A 24,439-nucleotide genomic window follows, 5' to 3' on the forward strand; every position below is an offset into this window, starting at 1 on the left:
GGTCACTGCAGTGGCATTGTTGGACTGAACTCTGATAGGGCAGTCCTGAAGCTCCACGATACCATGACAGTAGGGTCAGTTGTACTGCCTGTAATTCTAGGATGTTGATGGGCAGGATCGGTGCTGTCCTTGACCATCTCCCTTCAGCTTTGAGCCCCTCTAGGGTCGCTCCCCAGCCTGAAAGACTGGCATCTGTAGTCAGTACTCCCCAAGTTACGGGAGGAAGGAACCTCCGTTTCGCAGGTTCTGATACCACCAGTTTAGGCTTAAGTGTGCCCGAGGAGATAAGAACACTGGATAATTCAGGGCTTGTCCTCTCCTGTTCCAAGCAAACAAGATGTCTTGTTGTAGACACCTGGAGTGGCACTGGGCATAAGGCACTGCCTCGAAGGAGGATACCATCCTTCCTAGAAGACTCGTACAGAGCCGAATGGAGGGTTGTCCTGTGCCCCTTATCTGCACCTGATTCTTCAGGACACAGATCCTTGCAGGTGGCAAGAATACTTTTACTTGGACCGTATCTAGGATCAGACCTAAATACTTTAGACCTTGAGCTGGTTTCAAGGCTGACCCTTTGGCATTTCTGATCCATCCTAAGCTTTTCATATACTGCACTGTGCTGTTATACTCTGTTCTGGAGCTTGTAATGAGTGATCTCTGAGCAGAAGGTTGTCCAGATACCCAAGCACCAAGATCCCTTGGGCCCTTAAAAGACCCAGTACTGGTGCTATGACCTTTGTGAACACCCGGATAGCTGTAGCAAGCCTGAATGGTAGAATCAAAAACTGAAAATGACATTCCCCTACTGCAAATCGCAGGAACCTCCGAGGAGGCTGAAATGAACCGCTGCAAGTTTCCCACAGCTGCCTTCTGTAAGCACTGCATGCTTGGACTACACAGCTTAAATAAGCTGGAACGTTCTGTGAGCACGTATGCACATGCATGGTCCCGGTGAACGGGCGTGGCTGTATTCACGTATGGCGCAAATCTTCGTGCACCCAAATAAAGGCTGCAGATGTTCGGGGAAGCCGCATGCGCCATGGCCGCCAAACGAACAAACTGCTGAGCACAACGGCACTCTTGTGAACGCACATTCGCCATGATGAACCAAGGCGAAACGGTGCACCCTCATACAGGTAGAAAACAGCCAGACACAAGCAAAAAAAGTACACTTTGCAAACACCCACAGCTAGCCCAAAACTCAGCCGTATGGTCACCGCACACAGGTGTCCAGCCATTAGCTAGCTTGACTGATTGTTACAATCACTGGGACACCCCAAAATAATAAATAAATGGGTTTCACTTACACATCCAGGCACAGGGCAGCTTAGAAACTAAGAGCCCAATCTTCAACCTTCACGGCGGGTTCCTGTCACTTGAGGACCTTCAAGGACTGGGTACCCTTTTCATGTTTATGGATTTTTGACTTGTACAGCACCCTGCAGGAATGCCTTAGCGCTGTGGTGTTCAGGATTCCACTTTGCAGGGTCCAGCGCCCAGAGGCCGCATTACAGGCAAAACCTCGCAGGATCTTGAGTCTTCTTTGTGAGGCTCGGGTACCATTTATCTAAGCATATAAAGTCTGTGTCAAATGGATCCACTCAGTCAATCCCTTGATTTACTTAAGAAATGTTTGTGGGACGAGAGACCTGGAGCAAAAACAAACCGTGCCATCCACCTTGCAGACACTGGTAAAAAACTAAAGTGCTTCCTGTATGGGAGGGGTTATATAGGGGATCACCTCCTGTCTAAAGACCTTTGGTCTACCAGTGTCCATTCACCTGGAGATGTGCAACTCACATGGTTGATGATTAAAACAGGCACAACTAAGTATGTAGGCATCCGGGGTAAAGCTGTCCACAGACGAGAAGGAGCAGCACTTCCTCCCGCACAAGCCACGAACCTAGCAAACCGTCACCATCCCAGAGTAGCTATAGACGCTATAACTTTTGTGGAAGCAAACACTTTTGGGGATTTTTATTTTTTTTTTACCAAAAATATGCAGCAGATTTTAGGTTGGCCTAAATTTATGAAGAAATTCGATTTTTTTTTATTGGATATGTTTTATAGCAGAAAGTAAAAAATATTGTTTTGTTTTTTTCAAAATTGTCGGCCTTTTTAATTATAGCGCAAACAATAAAAACTGCAGAGGTGATCAAATACCACCAAAAGAAAGCTCTATTTCAGGAATATGCAATTAGCGGATCTCCAGCTGTTGCAGAACTACAGAAGTCCCATGAGGCATAGCAAGACTCTGACAGCCACAAGCATGACACCCAGAGGCATGATGGGACTTGTAGTTTTGCAACAGCTGGAGGTCCACTAATTGCATATCCCTGCTCCATTTGTTTGGAAAAAGGCCAAAAATTTTATTTGGGTACATCGTCGCATGACTGCGCAATTGCCAGTTACAGTAACGCAGTGCCGTAACACACAAAATGGCCTGGCCCGGAAGAGGGTAAAACCAAAAATATGCTTTAATTTCATCCCACAGATTCACAATCAAGCCCCCCAAAAAATGTACAGTATTTACCTCCAGCATCTCACTGAGGCGTACATCGGTTCTTTGCTGAGCGGAAGAAAGAAAATGAAAGGTCAAGCACTGGACAACTGTGAATGTACAAAACACATGATAAAGATTTCAGTGGGCATTACCAGGGTTTTAATCGTTCTCAGAGACTTTAGTAGGCCAATCAATAGCTGACGTTTCCGCTGGTTTGCCAGAAGTCCTAGACTGGCTTCTGTGAATCCTTCCTTTGCCGTATTTAAGTGTCTACAAAAATAGTAAAAATAATCCCAGGTTACAAGAATGTCATAAGAAAAGGGGACAACAAAATTACTCAGAACACAAAATTTCTGTAATTATGTAAGTAGTATAGGACTACAGAACAATTTTATAAATTAAAAGGTATCTAAATCAAAAAACATACAATGTCATATATGGCATTTTACCACCAGTCCTTTTTTCCCTATTTTCAGACTATTTTCCCTTAATTTTCATCTGGCGATTCTGCCAACAACACACTTCCTGATCTAGGATGACAACACTCAAATTATGGGAGGAGGAGCAGCAGCATTGTTCCTCTAGGGCAGCCATTCTCAACCAGGGTTCCATGGAACCCTGGGGTTCCTCTAGAGCAGGGATCTGCAATTAGCGGACCTCCAGCTGTTACAGAACTACAAGTCCCATGAGGCATAGCAAGACTTTGACAGCCACAAGCATGACACCCAGAGGCAGAGGCATGATGGGACTTGTAGTTTTGCAACAGCTAGAGGTTGCTAAGGGTTCCTTAAAGATCGTGTCCCCGGCTGCCCACGCAACCACTGCCATGCCCTTTCCATTGCCTCACCTGTGAGTATGGGTGGTTGATTCAAGCAAATTCCATCTATATCTATTTTTACTTTTTATATACAAGACTTACTCATTGTCTGATATAATACTTTCATTTTATAGACATTCAATTTACATCAGCTCCTGATGAGTGGCAAGTTAGCCACGAAACGCGTCGAGCCTCAGATGCCACAAATTCTATAATCATGCAGTTATGTAACATATTCTGTATATACTGTTTTACCTAATTTACTTGATCATCATCGTCAATGTGCAATATGCCAATGTATGAATCAATTAATCATGATGGAAGATGCAATATGTACCACTGCTTTTGATGTATTTTACTGTGTAATATTTAATAAATTCAACATTATCAGACCTATACAGCTCAATTTTTGCTTCCAAATCAGCATGCTTCATGCAAAGTCCCAACTTCTTTTCTTGCTTCGTTTTGACAGGGATGGAGGCGATTGTGACATAACTGTCCTATGCCTCATACAAAGTCCCAACCCTTTTTCCTTTACACAAGGATACTGGCTTTCCATCAAAGTCCACAGGTATTTTTCTGTACTTACGAAAAAGTACTTAGTCTGAATAAAAACGAAAATAAATGCTGCTGCCAGTGGCGTACCAACGGTACCAGTGGTTCGCCCCAGGTGCCACACATTAAGTGGGGGTGTCAGGCTGGCACCTCTTATTCACTGGGGGTGTCTGAGTTGGAAACTGGCAGTAAAGCACCATAGTAAGCACGCCACTGCCAGTTACATGATGCATTTCTGTCTGGCGCCGACTGCCCGATTACAATCCTCAGGTTGGTCGGGGCAGTTTTTGCAGAGGAGGAGGAGGGACCTGGTCACCCGGGGGAGCAGAGGAGGGGAGATTCTCCTAAGTTTTGGGCCCCAGTGTGCGGAGGCGCTACATGTGACATCAGTTGACATCTACATGTGATGCGCCGCCTGCATGGCCCAGATGTGTGAAAGGATCCTCTCCGTTTGCCTTAAAGTAAATTCAATTACAGAGACAATGTGATTGCTTATTATTTGGGCAGAAGGCTATCGAGATGGAGGGAAGTGTGAAGTCAGCCTGCCAGCCCAGCCAGAGCCTGCCACCCTAGCCAGCCACAGCCTGATAGATATAGAATCTGCCCCGGGTGAAATGCTCTAGGTACGCCCCTGGCTGCTGCCCAATCCAAAGACTGGTACACTGCAAAATATTCCTTTATTATCAGGTTTAGATAGACTACAATGCAAACTCTTCTGCCATTTGAAATGGCTTGCCTATAAGAATTCAGCATAAAATGTATGTTATTATGTTTGTTAGCAAGTTGTTGGAACATACAGAAAGGCTGGTCCAGAAAATTGTTGCAAATTAGAAAGCATCACTAACAGTGTACAATGTTTGGCTGCGAGTGCACTAATGGGTTCCAGGACATTAATATGCATCCATGCTTTCTAAAGAAAATGAATAAGCTATTGCACTAGAACCCAACCGTCATTTAACGGGGGGGGGGCATAAGTGGGCCAGGAGAGCAGTAGGGAACACCAAGTGAAGTGGTTGCAGAGTGGTGGGGAACACCAGGTGAAGTGGATGCAGAGTGGTGGGGAACACCAGGTGAAGTGGATGCAGAGTGGTGGGGAACATCAGGTGAAGTGGATGCAGAGTGGTGGGGAACATCAGGTGAAGTGGTTGCAGAGTGGTGGGGAACATCAGGTGAAGTGGATGCAGAGTGGTGGGGAACATCAGGTGAAGTGGATGCAGAGTGGTGGGGAACATCAGGTGAAGTGGATGCAGAGTGGTGGGGAACATCAGGTGAAGTGGTTGCAGAGTGGTGGGGAACATCAGGTGAAGTGGTTGCAGAGTGGTGGGGAACATTAGGTGAAGTGGTTGCAGAGTAGTGGGGAACATTAGGTGAAGTGGTTGCAGAGTGGTGGGGAATATTAGGTGAAGTGGTTGCAGAGTGGTGGGGAACACCAGGTGAAGTGGTTGCAGAGTGGTGGGGAACATTAGGTGAAGTGGTTGCAGAGTGGTGGGGAACATCAGGTGAAGTGATTGCAGAGTGGTGGGGAACACCAGGTGAAGTGGTTGCAGAGTGGTGGGGAACAACAGGTGAAGTGGTTGCAGAGTGGTGGGGAACATCAGGTGAAGTGAATGCAGAGTGATGGGGAACACCAGGTGAAGTGGTTGCAGAGTGGTGGGGAACATCAGGTGAAGTGGTTGCAGAGTGGTGGGGAACATCAGGTGAAGTGGTTGCAGAGTGGTGGGGAACACCAGGTGAAGTGGTTGCAGAGTGGTGGGGAACATTAGGTGAAGTGGTTGCAGAGTGGTGGGGAACATCAGGTGAAGTGGTTGCAGAGTGGTGGGGAACAACAGGTGAAGTGGTTGCAGAGTGGTGGGGAACACCAGGTGAAGTGGTTGCAGAGTGGTGGGGAACATCAGGTGAAGTGGTTGCAGAGTGGTGGGGAACATCAGGTGAAGTGGTTGCAGAGTGGTGGGGAACACCAGGTGAAGTGGATGCAGAGTGGTGGGGAACATCAGGTGAAGTGGTTGCAGAGTGGTGGGGAACAACAGGTGAAGTGAATGCAGCTCCTCTCAAATTAGGTCTTGAGATCTGAACCACATCCCTTGAAACGACAGGCAATCCAGGACACCTCCCAATTCGGACAGGCTGGTGACATTGTCAACAGTTTCCCCACCATAGAGAAAAATAATTTCCTGAGGACAGAGCTGGATAGTAATTAATTTGAGGCTAACTTGAATTTGGTGCTCCTGTTTGGGGCTGGCAACCCGTCAATCACAGGTGATTGGTAGATGACATCTCGACTCCCTTGAACTGGGACAGGAGGCACAGCAGCATTTACTGGAACTGATCCCCTTTCCTCCTACAGCCACTGAAAGCCTGCTTCTCCTGCTCTCCCCCCACTGGCATTCAGTGGCTGCAGGAGGAAAGGGGATCAGTTCCAGTAAATGTCACCCCACTCCACCCCTTTTGTGCAGGATACTCTTCCTTCTCTGCTGCTGGGTCCTCCCTGCTCCCCCTCCTGTAGTGCTGCCAGCTTCCCTGCTGCCAGCTTCCCTCCTCTCATATCAGCTGCTGCATGTTTTCTGGATGGAGAGTGGGGAAGGGGCTGGTAAATGTTATTTAAAAGGCCCTTCCTTTTCTGAATGAACACAATGGGTGATTGGTACCAAATACTCACTGTGTTCATTCATATATGAAGCATAGTAAACTGTGTTCAGTTATTGAATGAATGTAAATGAACAGGAAGCGCTGTACAGAGCTAGTCCTGTTCATTCTGTGCAGCTGAAGCTGCATAGATAGAAGACTAGGTCCCGAGGCTAGGTTCACACTGGTGAGATGCAGACGCTGCATGTGATTTGCACAGGAATTGCTCCGCACCTGTGCGATTTCAGCCATATAATTTGTATGACTGAAATCGCATCCACGCCAAAATGGTGCAGGACCCAGGACTCTGCATTTTGCAATCTGTTTTGGGTGTTGTTAAGAGAACATTGACACTGCCACAGATCTCATGGACGCTGTGCGATTGCAATGCGATGCAGGAGACACACAGGATTTGCTTTGTTTTCCGCATAAGTGTGAACCTAGCCTTAATCTCCTTTCACCGTCTCAAAAGTGGGACTTCAAAGTTCTGTTTAGACCCCTGATATTTCACCAAAACACTCCAAAAAGTTGTAAAAAAATATTAATTAAAAAAATAAACAAACGAATGACACCGTCCACTACTTTACTGACCGATGCCATACACTTTTAAAGGTAGGCTACAGTAAGTTTATAGCGACATTTGTTTTATTATATTTTTCTACATTTTCCTTACTATTTAGTTAGGCCTGGCTATTTGCTTTTTTTTTTTTTTAAATGGGCGCTGAACCCCAGTAATCTTTGATGTTGCTCAGGTAGATCTCCACCTATAAAGGTTGCCCATCCCCACGCCCGATACGTGTGGTTAGGATGTTGAATTGTAACATTCTTGAATGAAACGGAGCACAGAACGGTCTCGCAGGAGTCATCACACTCAGCAACCTCATACAAAAGGCATAAAGACAGACCTCTCCAGGGAGTACAATTCATGCAACTTGGACCACGGGGACCAAAGCCATTCTTGGGGAAGGAAAACACGTTCCAGGGTCAACTTTTAGAAATTGAGGACCCAGAAAAAATTCTGTAGTACTTTCTTTTGCACATTGTTCCCACTCAATTCAGATCCACCATGAGAGCTGTGCCCACGACAGGTGTGATACTCAGTGTTTATTAAGGGTGGTCTTCCCTTGTCCCACTACCTCGAAGACTGAGAAATTTCAGTTGCGAAACATCCTGGACTGTATTGTCATGGAGCTGCCATTCGGTGTGTCCTGGGCAGCCAGTAGCTAGTCGCGAAAGGGACAAATCCAACATGGTGCTAGCCCAGCACATGTACAGTGCCCTACCCTGGGCTGCCCCAACGCTGTGTGCGGCAGCCCTCACACACCACAGGCTGGGTAGAACATGCGTGCCCAGCAGAAATGCCCACAAAAACTGACATAGAGACAAGATTCCAAAAGCCTGGCACAATGCTAGCAGGGTGCTCTCTAGCAGCATCAGCTGACTGCTACCTGCAGTTGGCAGACAGGGCAGGGAATGTTACTGTTCCCAAGTTCCTCAAAGCCCCTAGGGCAAGAACAGCACTAGGAACCCAATATAGGGGCAATTTACTCTGAACATTGCAGAGCATTAATGGCTCAATCTTCACCTCTCCAAGTCAGGCATACCCTGCGGGGTCCTCAGGAAGTGGGCTATACCACAGCAAATCACGGCCCTGCCAACTCACACAATGCAACGCACAAGCCAACTCACACAATGCAACTGCCTGCCAACTCACACAATGTAACCGCCTGCCAAGGCAGGTGCCTGTTGCAGAACCCAGTGCCAGTAGCCGCCCCTGATCTTCCCATCAAGTACAATCTCCTCTAGGACTAATGAGATCCGCAGAAACCAATCCGGATAACTTCAACAGCCAAACGTTGTTGCAAATCTTCATATAGTGCATAAAAAAGAAAACACTCTCAGCCAAAATACTGTAGGTACATCACATTCAGACACTAGCAAAAAACAGGCAATTCTGGGAGGGGGTGGGGTTATGCAGGGCTGAGTCAAGCTTTGCCACTTGCCAGTGTCCAATCACCTGGAGGTACACCATAGCCCAATGGTCTAAAACTGAATCCTTCTGTGTCTTGTAATGTACGATTAGGAAAAAAATAAATAAAGTTTAAGCCCTTCTGAGCACCCTACATTGTAAAGAAAACACATGATAATCTATTCTCAAGTCATAAAAGAAGCCGTAAATCACACACTAGCCTCTTACCAGATACTGTTGACCATTATTTATGAAATGGTCAATCAGCGCATAATAACCACTCCCCATAATCCACGTCTCCACCGTAAGCCAAACAGGAAATAAGCAGCCACAAAAGTTCTCAAAAGCAAAGATTAGTAGACAATCCCATAGTGTGATACTGTACAAATAGTTTTATTTATTTTTTTAAAAAGTAAAATGTGCATTTACAGAATTAGCAGGAATCAAAGCACATTACAAAGACTTAGCATTCCCAAAGACTTAGCATTTCCCATCTGTCAAATCAGCGTTCACGATGAAGTCTCTCTTGTAGACTCCACCCTACGCGTTTCATCGCAGATGAGGTCTCAGCCTGCCATTAATGATGTAATCTGCGACAAAACGCACATGACGCTATGGCAGGAGTGCCCAACCAGTAGCCCGGGGGCCACATGTGGCCTGTGGAGCCATCTGATGTGGCCCGCGATATCTTGCTCTGAGATGACGGGTTGGCAAGCCCAGATTGCAGGTTGCCTACCTGGTGTTGTGAATGAAGCCAGCAGTAGAGAAAGCAAGTAGCTGCGGAACAAAGCTGCATAAGCCAATGCTTCCTTTACAGCACCGACTCCTGTCATAGGCAGAGTGATACCAAATGCACTCTGCCTGGGACAGCAAGTTTATTTACTAAAATCACAGTGCATATAGGGACATATCTTTTCTGCAGTGGTTACTGGGCTGCTTTCAAACTGATCTGCAAGTGTAGTGCAGAACACCTGTGTCTTACCTGCACTGAGCCATAGACTTACGGTTTTACCTGTGGGTTTGGTGCACTTTCAGAAAGTGCACCACAGCTGCAGCATATAATAGAATTCTATGGCAAAAGTACAGCTACAGCTACAGTACCGCAGGAAAGCCACAGTTGCACTGTGCTGCACCCACGGTGTGGGTAGACCGCAGACCAGTAGTGTAAAAGCAGCCTGACCCAATTGCACCCTCAATTCACCTCTCTGGAGCGGCAGATGTAAACGGACTTGTGTCCGTTTATACCCGCCTGCCTCCAATCAGATCTACTAAAAAAAAAAAATAAAAAAAAAAAAAACAGAAGCCCCCTTCCATTTGATCAGATCAGAGGGCCCATAGAGAAGAGTGGACTGTGTCCCCTTTGCATAGGCAGAGTGGACACGAAGCTGTCATCTGCCCACTCTGCTCATTGTGGCCCGCAACTAGTTACGAAGTCGCTTAAGTGGCCCTCGCTCTTCAAAAGGTTGGGCACCCCTGCGCTATGGGATTGTCTCTTATTCTTTACTTTTGAGAACTTTTTTGGCTGCTTATTCCCTATTTGATCATTTTGTGCTGGCAGCTTACCTGTGCAGTTTACCCGAGCGCAATGACTTTCTTTTCTTTGTTATATTCTCCAGTCACACCTAGCATCAACCACATTATATCTTCTGAAATAAATGCTCTAGCGGATTCTTGAATAGCCTCCATATGAAATAGACAACCATACATGCAAGTGGCCAACACATATGAGAGGAGAAGAATTGAGCAATGGTGATGGCTGATTTGTCATTGCTGGAGTATGGCAAACAGGCACGTAAGTCTGCCGTAAATTGCAAGAATGCTGTGCATATTTTTACATTATGGAACAATTTCACTATAAGTCTGCAGAACGCCAAATCATACAGAGATAAGATAAATGGACAGCAGGCAGCAGTAAGTCAGTAAATCAGTTATTTCATTCACATTTTTCTATCTCTGTTTGGGGATTTGAGGATGTGCTATTGTTAGGCACCCTGTAATCCTTCTGGATTTTATATGAAACACTGAGAATCACACCAGCCCAAAACAAATGCAGCTTTATTGATGAAAGGCTTCGGGAGAGCTCCAATTCCCGCAGTGTAGATTAAGTAAAAGCTCGCCTAGATTTTCTGCTCATTAATGGCCATCCTGAAATTTACATCTCAAACGATTGCCCAATCTATCAGCCCGAGAGACCTGATCAGAAAAATCTTCCCTGGGCATTAATTCAATGTAAAACAGTGAAAGATTTTCACAAGACCCAGATTCTTCATCTGTTAATCAAGACATCAATAGAACATTCAAGCTGAAAATTTACACGTGAAGTTCTATATTTTAACATGGTAATAATTCTTCTGCTATTATTTGTATGTTGAAAGGAGAAGTCCAGCCTGAGTTTTTTAGGCTTTTTGGAGTTTTGCACTCCTATGACCCGTTTTCAGTGGAGAGCGGTCTGAAGTCACTGCTATCAGTGTCCTCCCGGAATTCCAAGACTAGATCCGCCAGCTGCCTTGATTGATGGCAGTCTCAGCGAGCCACTGAGATGGCCTCTCCCCGCCCCTCCACAGCACAGCGCTCCAATGAGCGTGGAGGATCAGAGAGGAGAGACGCTGACTGAAAGTCAGCAGCTTTCCTCTCGGGGGATCTGTGAGAACCGAGCCATTGGCGATGTTCGGTGGCTGGGTACTCAGCAAAGAGGCAGCGGGGGACAGATGGAGCATTGGTCTGATGCTCCATCCACCAAGGTAAGTAGGAATAAAAAAAAAAACACATACTTCTCTTTTAACACAATTTGGCATATATAAAGTGACATTATAACATGTTTGGAATAATTAGGTTATTTATAAAAGTGTTAAAACATATTAGCAAACATGATTATTATAAGGAATTTATATATCGCCAACAGTTTGCGCAGCGCTTTACAACATGGGGGCAGACAGTACAGTTACAATACAATTCAATACAGGAGGGATCAGGGAGCCCTGCTCATTAGAGCTTACAATCTAGAAGGGAGGATCAAGTGGAGCAAAAAGGTAACAGCTGTGGAGGGTGATCACATGAAGAAAATTAAAATACAGTTGTTAGGTGTGGGTAGGGTAGGCTTCTCTGAAGAGGAGGGTTTTCAGGGATAAAAAGCGTCTAAAAGCTAATAGAGTAGGAGATAATCGGACAGATTGGGGTAGGGAGTTCCATAGGATTGGAGAGGCTCTGGAAAAGTCCTGGAGGCGAGCCTGGGAGGAGGTGATGAGGGTAGAGAGCAGGAGGTCTTGAGAAGGATGAAGTAGGCGATTAGGTTGGTTTTTTGAGACTAGGTCAGTGATGTAGCTGGGGACAGAGTTGTGGATAGCTTTGTAAGTACCGTATTAAATCAGCGTATAACATGCACTTTTCCCCCCTTAAAATCAGGGGAAAATCGTGGGTGCATGTTATACGCTGACCCCCCCACCGATTGTGAGCCTGTGGGCGGCTTTTGGCTGCCTTCGGCCGTTCTCGGTGGCTTAGGGCCAGGAGTGGCCGAAAGCAGCCGAGAGAGGCCGAAAGCAGGACATCCGGCTCTGTATCTTGGCGGCGCCATTTTTAAATGGCAAAGCTGAAAATGACATTGACCAGGCGGCAGGACAAGGCTGCAAATGACACTGAGAAGGCTGCATGACAAGGCTGCAAATGACACTGATAAAGCTGCATTGATGGGCATTTAAATGTACGTTTTTTTTCCTAAAACTTTCCTCCTAAAAGTTTTTTCCCCTAAAATTCTCTCCTAAACTTGGGGTGCGTGTGATATGCCGGCGCATGTTATATGCCGATAAATACGGTAGTTGTTAGTATTTTGAATTTCATTTGTTGGGTGAGCGAAAGCAAGTGGAGGGATTGACAGAGAGGAGTAGGAGACAGAGTGGTTGGTAAGGTGGATGAGTCTGGCAGCAGCATTCATGATGGAATGACGGGGGGATGGAATATGCAGAAGTAAGCCAATGAGAAGGGAGTTGCAGTAGTCGAGGTGAGAGATGACCAGGGAGTGAATTAGGAGCTTTGTTGTGTCATTAGTTATAAAGGGACATATTTTGGAGAAGTTGCGGTGGCAAGATTTGGAGAGTGATTAGATGTGGGGATTAAAAGGAGAGTTCAGGGTTCAGGACTACACCTAGGACCTTGACATGCGGGGATGGGCTTATGGTTGTGCCATTCATTTTGACATAGAGATCAGGCTTTGGATAGATTAAGTTTGAGGAAGTGGTGTGACATCCAGACGAATGTATCTGATAGTAAATTAGTGATACGTGAGGAGACTGGAGTAGTGAACTGAGGGGTAGAGAAACAGATTTGGGTGTGATCAGCATAGAGGTGGTATTGGAAGCCATGGGAGGCTATCAGCTGACCCAGGGAGGAGGTGTAGATTGAAAATAGGAGAGGTCCAAGAACAGAACATTGGGGGACCCCAACAGCGAAAGGAAGAGGAATGAGTAACGCTAAAGGTACGGTTGGAGAAGTAGGAAGAGAACCAGCAAAGAGTAAAGTCACGGAGACCAAAGGAGTGGAGTTTTTTTCGAGAAGGAGGGGGTGGTCAACCGTGTCAAAGGCAACCAGGAGTATGAGTACAGAATAGTGTCCATTGGTTTTGGCCATTAGTAGATCATTTGTTAGTTTTAGGAGGGCAGTTTCTGTGGAGTGTTGAGGACGAAATCCAGACTGAAGGGGATCAAGAAGGCTATTATCAGCAAGGTGGTTGCTCAGTCAGTTGCAGACCAGACGTTCAAGGAGTTTCCACAGCAATGGCTCAGAGACACATTGGGGTTGACTTATTAAAACTGGAGTGCGCAAAATCTATTTCAGCTGTGCATGGTAGCCAAACAGCTTCTAACATCAAGTGGTTGTAAAGGCACAAGGTTATTTTAAGCCCCCCCCCCCCCCAGCCCCCTAATACTTACCTGATCCAGGTATGTTGATCCAGTGATGTTCACGAGAGCCTTGGCTCTCTGAGGACTTGCACTCCTCAATGCCTCATTTGGCCATTGGCTCCTGCTGCTGTCAATCACAGCCAGTGAGCCAATCAGGAGACGGAGGGGGCAGGGCCAAGCCACGGCTGTTTGTGTGAATGGACACAAGCAGCTTGCTGTGGGAGCACCCAGATGGAGGGAAGGGCCAGAAACGCCAGCATGGAACCAGAAAAGAGAAGGATCAAAGCCACTCTGTGCAAAACCAACTGCACAGAGCAGGTACAGTGGTGTGAAAAAGTGTTTGCCCCCTTCCTCATTTCCTGTTCCTTTGCATGTTTGTCACACTTAAGTGTTTCGGAACATCAAACCAATTTAAACAATAGTCAAGGACAACACAAGTAAACACAAAATGCAATTTGTAAATGAAGGTGTTTATTATTAAAGGTGAAAAAAAATCCAAACCATCATGGCCCTGTGTGAAAAAGTGATTGCCCCCCTTGTTAAAACATACTATAACTGTGGTTGTCCACACCTGAGTTCAATTTCTCTAGCCACACCCAGGCCTGATTATTGCCACACCTGTTCACAATCAAGGCATCACTTAAATAGGAGCTGCTTGACAAAGTAAGGTCCACCAGAAGATCCTTAAAAGCTACACATCATGCCGAGACCCAAAGAAATTCAGGAACAATTGAGAAAGAAAGTAATTGAGATCTATCAGTCTGGAAAGGGTTATAAAGCCATTTCCAAAGCTTTGGGAATCCAGCGAACCACAGTGAGAGCCATTATCCACAAATGGCGAAGACATGGAACAGTGGTGAACCTTCCCAGGAGTGGCCGGCCGCCCAAAATTACCCCAAGAGCGCAGCGACGACTCATCCAAGAGGTCACAAAAGACCCCACAACAACGTCCAAGGAACTGCAGGCCTCACTTGCCTCAGTTAAGGTCAGCGTTCATGCCTCCACCATCAGGAAAAGACTGGGCAAAAATGGCCTGCATGGCAGAGTTCCAAGGAGAAAACCACTGCTGAGCAAAAAGAACATCAAAGCTCGTCTCAATTTCTCCACAACACATCTTGATGATCCCCAAGACTTTTGGGACAACATTCTGTGGACAGATGAGACAAAAGTGGAACTCTTTGGAAGGTGTGTATCCAATTATATCTGGCGTAGAAGGAACACTGCATTTCATAAAAAGAACATTATACCAACAGTAAAATATGGTGGTGGTAGTGTGATGGTCTGGGGCTGTTTTGCTGCTTCAGGACCTGGAAGACTTGCCGTGATAAAAGGAACTATGAATTCTGCTGTCTACCAAGAGATCCTGAAGGAGAATGTCCGACCATCTGTTTGTGTACTCAAGCTGAAACGAACTTGGGTTCTGCAGCAGGACAATGATCCTAAACACACCAGCAAGTCCACCACCGAATGGCTGAAGAAAAACAAAATGAAGACTTTGGAGTGGCCTAGCCAAAGTCCTGACCTTAATCCTATTGAGATGTTGTGGTATGACCTTAAAAAGGCCGTTCATGCTCGAAAACCCTCTAATGTAACTGAATTAGGACAATTCTGCAAAGATGAGTGGGCCAAAATTCCTCCAGGACGCTGTAAAAGCCTCATTGCACGTTATCGCAAACGCTTGGTTGCAATTGTTGCTGCTAAGGGTGGCCCAACCAGTTATTAGGTTTAGGGGGCAATCACTTTTTCACACAGGGCCATGGTGGTTTGGATTTTTTTTTACCTTTAATAATAAACACCTTCATTTACAAATTGCATTTTGTGTTTACTTGTGTTGTCCTTGACTATTGTTTAAATTGGTTTGATGTTCCGAAACACTTAAGTGTGACAAACATGCAAAGGAACAGGAAATGAGGAAGGGGGCAAACACTTTTTCACACCACTGTAAGTGTGTGTTATTTGAAAAAAATTGTTGCGTTAGGCTTTGACAATAAAACCTGGAAGCCAATTGGTTTCTATGCAGAGCTGCACCAGATATCGCACACTCCAGTTTTAGTAATTCAACCCCACGGCTTCCTGGGACAGCTGACAAAGCTATTTCAGAAGGCAGCAGGGCCCGGCCTAGCTTAGAGCGAGAGAACGTCATAGAACTCAAGAATGGGTACAAACCTTTATTCAGCGACCACATTATTACAGCAGAATCAACGTTTCGGAGGCTGGCAGGACTCCCTCAGATATATGAATTCACATGCCTGATGAAGGGGTCCTGAAAGCCTCCGAAAAGTTTCTTCTGCTGTAATAATGCGATTGCGATTAAAGCTTTCTGGAGATGCATGATGTGCTTGCGACGTTCTCTCGCTGTCTTGGGTTCCAGTCAATGGTCCCTGCAGCAGCCATTTACGCATACAGCCAAATTTTCAGAAATGTGTATGTTGGGAATTGTGCATTTGGATCTCTGGCCTACATTGAAAACTCGTGAATTGCTGCTTTGCAGTACAAAAGGATATAAAAATGTAAAAAATAGATATTTTTTAAGCTTTCCTTAAGGAGGGAGAGGTAAATATCAAAGCACACCACAGTATTAGGATAAAAAGTCACCCTGGTCTCACCACTTATTAGTGAAAAGGTTGCACACCTGCATGAAAAGCCTTATCTGTAAATGATGCAGGGTGTTTAATCAATGGCAGATTTCCCTTGTACATTTAATTGCAAGATTAAGCCAAACTGCAATAGATTCCACTAAAGAGACAACGGGTAAAATGTAAAACATCTTTATTTAAACTCAACGTATTGCAGGGGAAAAAAAAAAAATGCATTATAACATGTACCAAAGAAAAATAATGAATAAAACATAGACAGAATCAAGTAATGTCATTGTGTGTATGGTGCATTCTAAAGAAAAACTTGAATGATTATAATTGTGTGTAGTGTATGCTGAATAGAAGCTAGTGATGAATAGGCAGAATACAGATTACTACAATAACAAGTGTAATGTACGCTAAACAGAAAACTACTGAAAAGTGTGTAAAAATTTTTTTCAGGTGTCCTTCATATTCAATGGCTCCTAAAATAACGGTGTGGTGTTGTCACAATTAACGCGTGGCAAACCGCAACACGTAAAGCTTGTCCCCCCCAAAAAGGAGCAGGACATTCTTTTGGGAGTGACAAGTTTTGCGTACTGAGGTTTGCTGTAATTGCTACATGTTTATTGTGGTAAAATTGCACCACATTTAGGTGCCATTGAATGGCCCCCGAACATGCATTTTGCGACTGCAGTGCGATTTGAGATTGTGGGCAGAATCGCAGCGATTCTGCCAGAGATCCCAAAACATCAAAATGTGAACATAGCCTCATACACAGTGACCAAAACAGAATGATGGGTGCCACTCAAGTACTCAATAGAATGCATGAAGTTTTCCTCTGAGTGGGGTTTAAAGGAATAATAGTCATCTACGTGTCATATCATTGTCATAAAAGTACTTGTTTTATTGAAAAGTGATTAAAAAGTAAGGTGTAGAGTACATATAAGATACATAGGATGCAAATACAAGACTGTATACAGAGAGGAAGAAACAGCTGCAAATGAGCAAGGGACAACAGAGATAACGCAACACGTTTTGAGCCTGCAATACTAATTCTTTACTTCAGGGGTAAGTGGTTTTACAGCAGGACGTGAATGTATCTACAATTGAAAAGTAGTATATATATATATATATATATATATATATATATACACACACACACACACACACACACACACACACACATACATCTCTCTCTCTCTATATATTGAACATTAAAGCGGTTCTGCACCTAAAATAAAAATATTATAAGCCAGCAGCTACTAATATTGCAGCTGCTGACTTTTAATAAAATCACACTTACCTGTCCCAGGTTCCAGCGATGTCGGCGGCAGATGACGAGCGATTGCTCGTCTCGCTGCTGCCCCCGCCGCCATCCTCTGTCAGGGAATCGGGAAGTGAAGCATTACAGCTTCACTGCCCGGTTCCCTACTGCACATGCGCGAGTCGCGCTGCGCGTCTCTTATGGTCCCCCGCTGTGTCTCTGGGAACTGTGTGTTTCCCAGAACACAACGGGGGGGTGTCTGCGGGGGTCTGTGGCGGTCTGGCCGGAAGTGGGTGCAGTTACCAGGTAACTGCACCCCCCTCCCCCCTGTGGCACAGGGGGGGGGGAGGGATCAGATTAGCGGAACTTCCCCTTTAGGGTGAAGAACCGCTTTAATTCTATTCATTTATTTAATATGTTCATTATATAGAAATGTGTATGTGTATGTGTATATATATATATATATATATATATATATATATATATATATATATATATATATATATATATATATATATAGTGACAGTACGGTTCCCTGTCCTAGTAATTGTCGCCCAGGTTTCTCAAACAGGCAGGTTGAGGGGCTCCAGGGGTATTTAATGTGAAGGAATCTGTTTTATCAGTTTCCTCCAACGTTTGTAAAATCCAGTTGGGGACCTGGAGCTCAGAGATTCCATAGCGTTATGGGTGGGACGGAATCTCCAATCCTGGGACCGGATTTTGTGAACAGCCAGGAGTCTGGTTGGTTGATTGAGCAGGTGGGTCCTGGGCTTATAGCAGAGTCAGGATTAGGGTTCTGGCCTCCACCTAGAGAGACAGGAGGTCTCCAGGAGTCCAGAGAGTGCAGGTGTGCACTAGAGAAAGCCAGAGACCCAGATCTGAGGATCAGAGCAGCAGGGGCGTACTGACCATTGGGCCACTCGGGCACTGCCCGAGGGCCCCATGCCACTAGGGAGCCACATCAGGGTTGCCAGCTTCAGTAAAACCAGGGACAGTATGTAAAAATGTTTTTTTTTTTTTTACATCTGTCTCTGAAATGTCCCTTACCGACATTCTTTTGGTCTAAAAATCCTGAGATTATAGCTGCCCCACCTCTCCAGTATCTTCTCAGCCAATAGAAACATGTCTGTGTATACTATGTGATTGTATAGTGTGTGTGTGTGTGTGTGTGTGTGTGTGTGTGTGTGTGTGTGTGTGTGTGTGTGTGTGTGTAGTGTGTGTAGTGTGTGTAGTGTGTGTAGTGTGTGTAGTGTGTGTAGTGTGTGTGATAGTGCGAGTGTGAGTGTGTGTGTGTGTGTGTGTGTGTGTGTGTGTGTGTGTGTCCATAATCTCCGATTGCCTGGGGGCCCCATAATCTCCTATTGCCCGGGGGCTCCATGAGTTGTCAGCATCTAAGGAGACAGATGAGAGCCTGAAGTGGAAGGCCTGAGCAGAAGGGAAGCTGAAAAGAGGTACAGTATTTGTACGAGAACCCCGTTATATGGCCAAGAGGGCTGAAGCGTAAAGCCTAAGTGGCAGTACTGCTGAAGAGAGCCAGGTGGCTCGGCATTTTTCATTTATTGTTTTTGGAAGAAACACCCCTGTGTGGGCAACAAAGTGCATTGGGCAACAAAGTGCATGTATGAACTTTATTTTGTTCCTCTTAATAAAAGTGGGCTACCATGCCCTTAAACTAAAGTTCCTGTTCGCTGTGAACTTACTGAAAAGGCATCTACCACTGAGTTAAACATCCCCCAATGTTACAAAATATATATTTTTATACTTTCTTATCAACTGTAGACGTATTCACATCTCGCTATAAAACCACTTACCCCTGAAGAAAAGAATTAATATTGCAAGCTCGAAACGCGTTGGATTATCTCTGTTGTCCCTTGCTCAACAGAGTAGTGGTCATTTACAACTGTGTAGCCTTATGAGTTTATGTGAAATCTCCATTAATACCTGTACAACATTGTAATTAGAAATATATTTCCATTAGATTTAAATATATATTTAAAGTATTGAGTGTTTGTGTTGGTGTTACTGTAATTGGTTCAACTTCAAAGCTTGGCCTTTTGTTTTCCCTGATAACATCTCACCTGGGAAGTAAACAACAGCTTTCTTTGACTCATCCAATCAGGCTGTTCCCAATATACATTTACTAGGTACAGTGACCAATTAGGGAGAATATATTAGCCACACTACAGGAAGTGGGGGGGGGGGGGGATATAATGCTTTGTGAGCAAGCCAGCTCACTCTGGTGTGGGAGCACACGGCGGTCACCATGGGCTGACCTGAAGTTAACAGGTAATCTAACTCTGAACTTGCACCTTATATTGTATTGTAAATATGGTTCTGTGAGAAATTTGTAAATATAATGTAAGCCAGGGGACCTACACTGTATATTGTGATGTAAATACTGTCTGATGTGTAATTTGTATATATTATGTAACCCTATAAATAAATGTGTATTGCTGATTGAACTATCTCTTTTGTACAAGATCTCTCAGATCTAGATATGTATATGTCCATACTACTACAATGATTGAGGGGTATGCACATAATCATAAATTGAGAGTCAACAAATGGCGACCACGAAGGGACAGGAAAAATTGGTGGTCTCTTTCAGCAATATCTCAAGGGGTTGCAATATCTACAAAAGGCACACTATGAAAGGGTTTTTCATCTGAATGCTAAAAAGTAACATTGGGTGATCTAGGTGCTCAATATAGAAATGGGCTATAAAAAAATAGCTGTGTTGTACAGTGTGTAATCATTAGGAAGCCTACTGTTAGTATACTAAGGAACACATCATTTATGCTAAAAGCTAAATATATTAAAGAATTTGTACATGAAGAGTCCAGATACATTAGAAGGAGATGAAAAGAGCTGTTGCCCAATGTTTATATGCATGAAGATTCAGTCTATTTAAAAAAAAAAAAAAGGTTTGAAAGATGATTCCTGCAGTGGATGAAGTGCATGTAACAGGAATTGAGAGTAAAGCACAAAAGATGGATAGGGAGCACAGACAGTCTTTAGAAAATGTGCTACTTGTAGCTAACAATATTGGCAAACTATTGCCAGGAGTGCACATAACATTTCATGCAGATAATGTCTTGCAACGATGTAAATTACTGGGAGTTGCCAACTCCAGAGATCAGGTTAAAGTTTTACTATTAACAGTTAAATTAGACACATGGTCTTCCTTACCAGACCATGTTAAAGAAGGAAGAGCAGATTACAATGAAACTGTAGATGAACTGCTAAAAATATTATATCCCTTTGACCTAGGCTTAATAGCAGCGTTTAGAACAAAACAGGAAAATAATGAGAATCCACTTCTTTATGCAAACAGGCTATGGTCAGCTTACTAGAGGCGATTCAGTTCGCATTGTGCGCTATATAAGTATTTCATTCATTCATTATGTAGGCAAACGGAGGAATGTAAACAGAGAGGACCCAGAGTACAAAACCCTCCTAATATCTAATGCCCATCCAAAATTTAAAAGTCAATGTGGATTTTTTATAAATCCTCTTAAAGATTCATATCAAAGTATCATGGATTGTATGCACAATTATTTTCATGTAGCCAGAAGGTCTAATTCTGTGAAATCAAAGATTTATCACCAGCCTACAAACAAAAATACCTATTTAGCAAGCCACACTACAGGAGAATTGGCCACCTTTTCAAACAGAAAGAGACATCATTACAATTACAATGCCTCCAAAGATAAGATCTATAGGCATGGCTCCACAGTTACTAGTCAAAGGCAAATAGCCTCATGCTCCCCTTTGAATGTAAATACCATGGAAAGTGATCTCAGATTACAGCACAGGAGATCAGTTCTGAAAGAACTTACGTTAATAACCACAATTACGTCTCTTGAAAATGAGATTAAGCTACTGAAGGCACATATTCATAATTGGGAAAATACCAATAAAATAATGGAAACATCACAACATGTTCTTAAGGAAAAATATGAAGCATGCCATGCAGATGTGGTACAGTGTAATAAAGGACTGAAAGAAATAAAACAATCTTTTGATCAAATTGTTAAGACCCCACAGAAAACCGTCTATTCCATTCAAACAGAAAATACAGGAGGGAGGCCCAATCTATCTATATTATCTGCTAGGACTTCCTCTTACGGGGAACAAAACTTAAATATAAGCAATGTAGAAACAGTGAAAGAAGTACCAGATCTAATGTATCATTCAGATGTCTATGATCTGAGTAATTTATTTTCACCAGATCCAAGTGCGGATGTCAGTGTCTATTTACCAATGTACACATAAGAATGATGTATTTTTTATTTTTTTTTTATTTTTTGTTTTGCTTTAAATAGGTTAAATAAATAAAAAAGGGGGAAAGATTAATAACTGTCTTCTACAAAGTAATTTTTTTTCAGGTTTAAGTGAGTTCAGGGAAGTATATGTCCATACAAATTAGCTGTACATATGCGTAAATACACGCCTAACAGAGGTAAGGTATAACAGTCCATTGTCTTTGGTTTTTGTTTTTTCTCTCTTCCTCTCACTTTCCTTTGTATTCTCCCAGAGGCCAGAAACGCCTAACAATTCATTTGCAAATACCAAAGTGCTATCCAGGATGTATGGGATGCAATCGATATGAATGTGTATGTGTGAGTGATGGAATGCATGGGTATGAACTGTCCATGTGTAAACAAAGATTTTTTTTTTTTTTTTTTCTCTTAGGGGGTATACTCAACATTGCTTTATGGTCATAAATAAGTGTGATCACACTAATGCGCATGCGTTGTACTGTTTATGATTATTTTATAATTTTTTTTCATTGGAAATGAGCTCAATACTGGTACCAGTTTAAATTTATAATTTTTTTTTTACAAGTTCAAATGTACTTGCGAATAAATAACCTATGCACAAATATTAAATCTCAATCCTTATAACTATGAGGAACTGTAGGGATGTTGTGTATATCTTTGTTTTCTCCTTTCCTGTGGTTTAGAGTGAAGGTTCTTTCACTCTGACACTCGGAAACTACCACAATACATTACTTTGCACCTTGTGGCATCTTATGGATTCAGTAGGTCTTGTGTTTTGTTTTGTTTTTCCTTCCAAATTAACTCATGTGATGCTAATATGTGTGAAGGTTATAGATCTACATGTTGTCGTTTAGAATTTAAGTATTTACAAACCCTCCCAGTTTTTCCATATTTGGTCTGTCAAAGTATAGACTCATTACCTTGGCTGGAAGTCTGTTCCAAGCATCCACTACTATTGTAGACCATTATGAACCTCTCAGAGAGGTACAGTGAGGTGTTATTAATGATTTTTAAGTTTTGTATTTTAGGGTAATTGCCCAAACAAGGATGGATGATCGGACGCAGACAGGGCAAAGTATTGTGAAACACAGATGAGGACCTTAAAACAATTGTATGTTGGTTTTAAGGAGAAGCCTTGAATGGAACTAATTACAGTCAGGCCTTACTAAATTCTAACTTCTTTAGGGCGGTCTGTTTCAATAAACAGAGGTCCTGCTCTCTCTAATACAAATTTTTGTGGCCTGCTTGACTTGCAAATTGTTTTGCACTGAGAGTCAATTAATATGTTAATCACCACCGAGAGAGGGTGTTGCACAATGTTTGAAAGCAGATTCAATCATTTTGTTTAACACAATTACAGATTCAAGGCTCTTTAACAAATTAAAGGTTGAGGCAGCATTCAATCTGAATAGTTTTTTTTTTCTTTATTGTTTTTTTTTCTCCTTCAACTTTTTCTCTTAAAGAAAACTATTTTTTTTTTCTTTACTTCCTATATCACCTTTTTTTAGTTTTTTTGGTGATTCTTCAGTTTGGCTTGCCTATGGTGAAATAAAAAAAAAAAAAAAAAGAGGGGAGTATGGGGAACATTATATGCAGAACATTTAAAGCAATTACAAATGTTGATATAGAATATTAAAAGCTTCCCTTTAGCATTTTGGGGATGGGTCGAGTATCCAACAGTTTTTGTTTTTCTCTTATGACATTGGATAATTGTTTTATATAATTTTAGGTCATTGTAGCTATTATCATGACAATAGTAACATAAGGCTTTAGCAACAGCCATGTGACTATTTTCTGTGTATATGTGACATACAATCCTCTCTACAGTTCTAATGTTGGGCAGTCATCAGATGTGGTCATTGATAATTTTTTTTAATGTTCATTTCTTTCTTTTTGTGCCATAATAAGTTCAAAGAGCATTGCGTCAATATCATATAGATATACTGGGACTGGTGAGACTCATAGTGATTGGCAAATAGCAGGGAGTATAGTACATTTGTACTTAAAGAGGAAGTAAACCCTAATGGTTTTACTTCCTCTTTTTTTCCCTGCAAAGGTAAAGCATAATGGACTACTATGCATCGCATAGTAGCTCATTATGTGTCACTTACCTGACACAGGAGCCAGCGAAGTCGCCGCTGATCCCTGTAGTCCGCCGCATCCATGTTGCTTGTGGCGTCTCGCAGCTCCGACGAATCACAGCGGCGCAACCGCGATGACGTCACTCCCGCGCATGCGCACGGGAGTCGCGCCTCGCAGCTCCGCCACTGTCATACGGCGAAGCCGCGATAACGTCACTCCCGCGCATGCGCACGGGAGTCGACAAATTTGGCAAATCCATTCTTGGATTTGCCGCATTTAGTGCGCCTGCGCGCCGCTGTCTACGGCGCATGCGCCGTAGACAGCGGTGCCCATTTTCGGGCAAATATCTCCTAAACCATATAGGTTTAGGAGATATTGCTTGGACCTACAGGTAAGCCTTAATCTAGGCTTACCTATAGGTCCAAGTTGTTTGGAAGGGTTTACTTCCTCTTTAAGAGTATTTTATTTAGATTTTTCCTGAAGCCACTAGTGACTGGTGACATCACACCTATCTGTATTCTGAAATCCAGTCATGTTTGTCTGCGTAGGCGACACTGCCTAATCTGCAATGAGAACTCTTAAAGTGATGACCTCTTCCATAGCCTGCTAAAGGGGCTCGTGCAGTAGCTACACATGGTAGCCAAGGAAGGTGCCCAATGTTTGGGACCAGCACTGAACATAGCTTCAGTTAAAGGAGTTAGGGGTGAGTTGCGATGGCAACAAGAGCCCCTGCACACTTGAAGGGTCATACACAGACACACAGTGGTATACAGCAGAAGTTACTTGCAGGCATATGACCATGGAGGAAGAAAGATGGGGGGTGGAAATCAGACACCTGGCTGAAGGGCGTAACCAAATTGTTACTCATGTCAC

General features: G+C 43.6%; 1 protein-coding gene across 1 annotated transcript in view; it reads right to left on the reverse strand.

Moving 5' to 3' along the window:
• The window catches only part of VPS50 (VPS50 subunit of EARP/GARPII complex), a 367,497-nt gene that overhangs the window by 243,404 nt on the left and 99,654 nt on the right, over positions 1 to 24,439 (reverse strand). Inside the window, exons 7-8 of the mRNA XM_077490790.1 lie at positions 2,656 to 2,773; positions 2,534 to 2,569 (exon numbers count right to left, since the gene is read on the reverse strand). Of these exons, the coding sequence (XP_077346916.1) occupies positions 2,534 to 2,569; positions 2,656 to 2,773 (154 nt within the window). The remainder of the gene's footprint in view (positions 1 to 2,533; positions 2,570 to 2,655; positions 2,774 to 24,439) is intronic.

Source organism: Lithobates pipiens, unplaced genomic scaffold (genome assembly GCF_037356315.1).
Source record: "Lithobates pipiens isolate NorthernLeopardFrog02 unplaced genomic scaffold, aLitPip1_a1.2 Scaffold_19, whole genome shotgun sequence".
Lineage (NCBI taxonomy): Eukaryota > Metazoa > Chordata > Amphibia > Anura > Ranidae > Lithobates > Lithobates pipiens.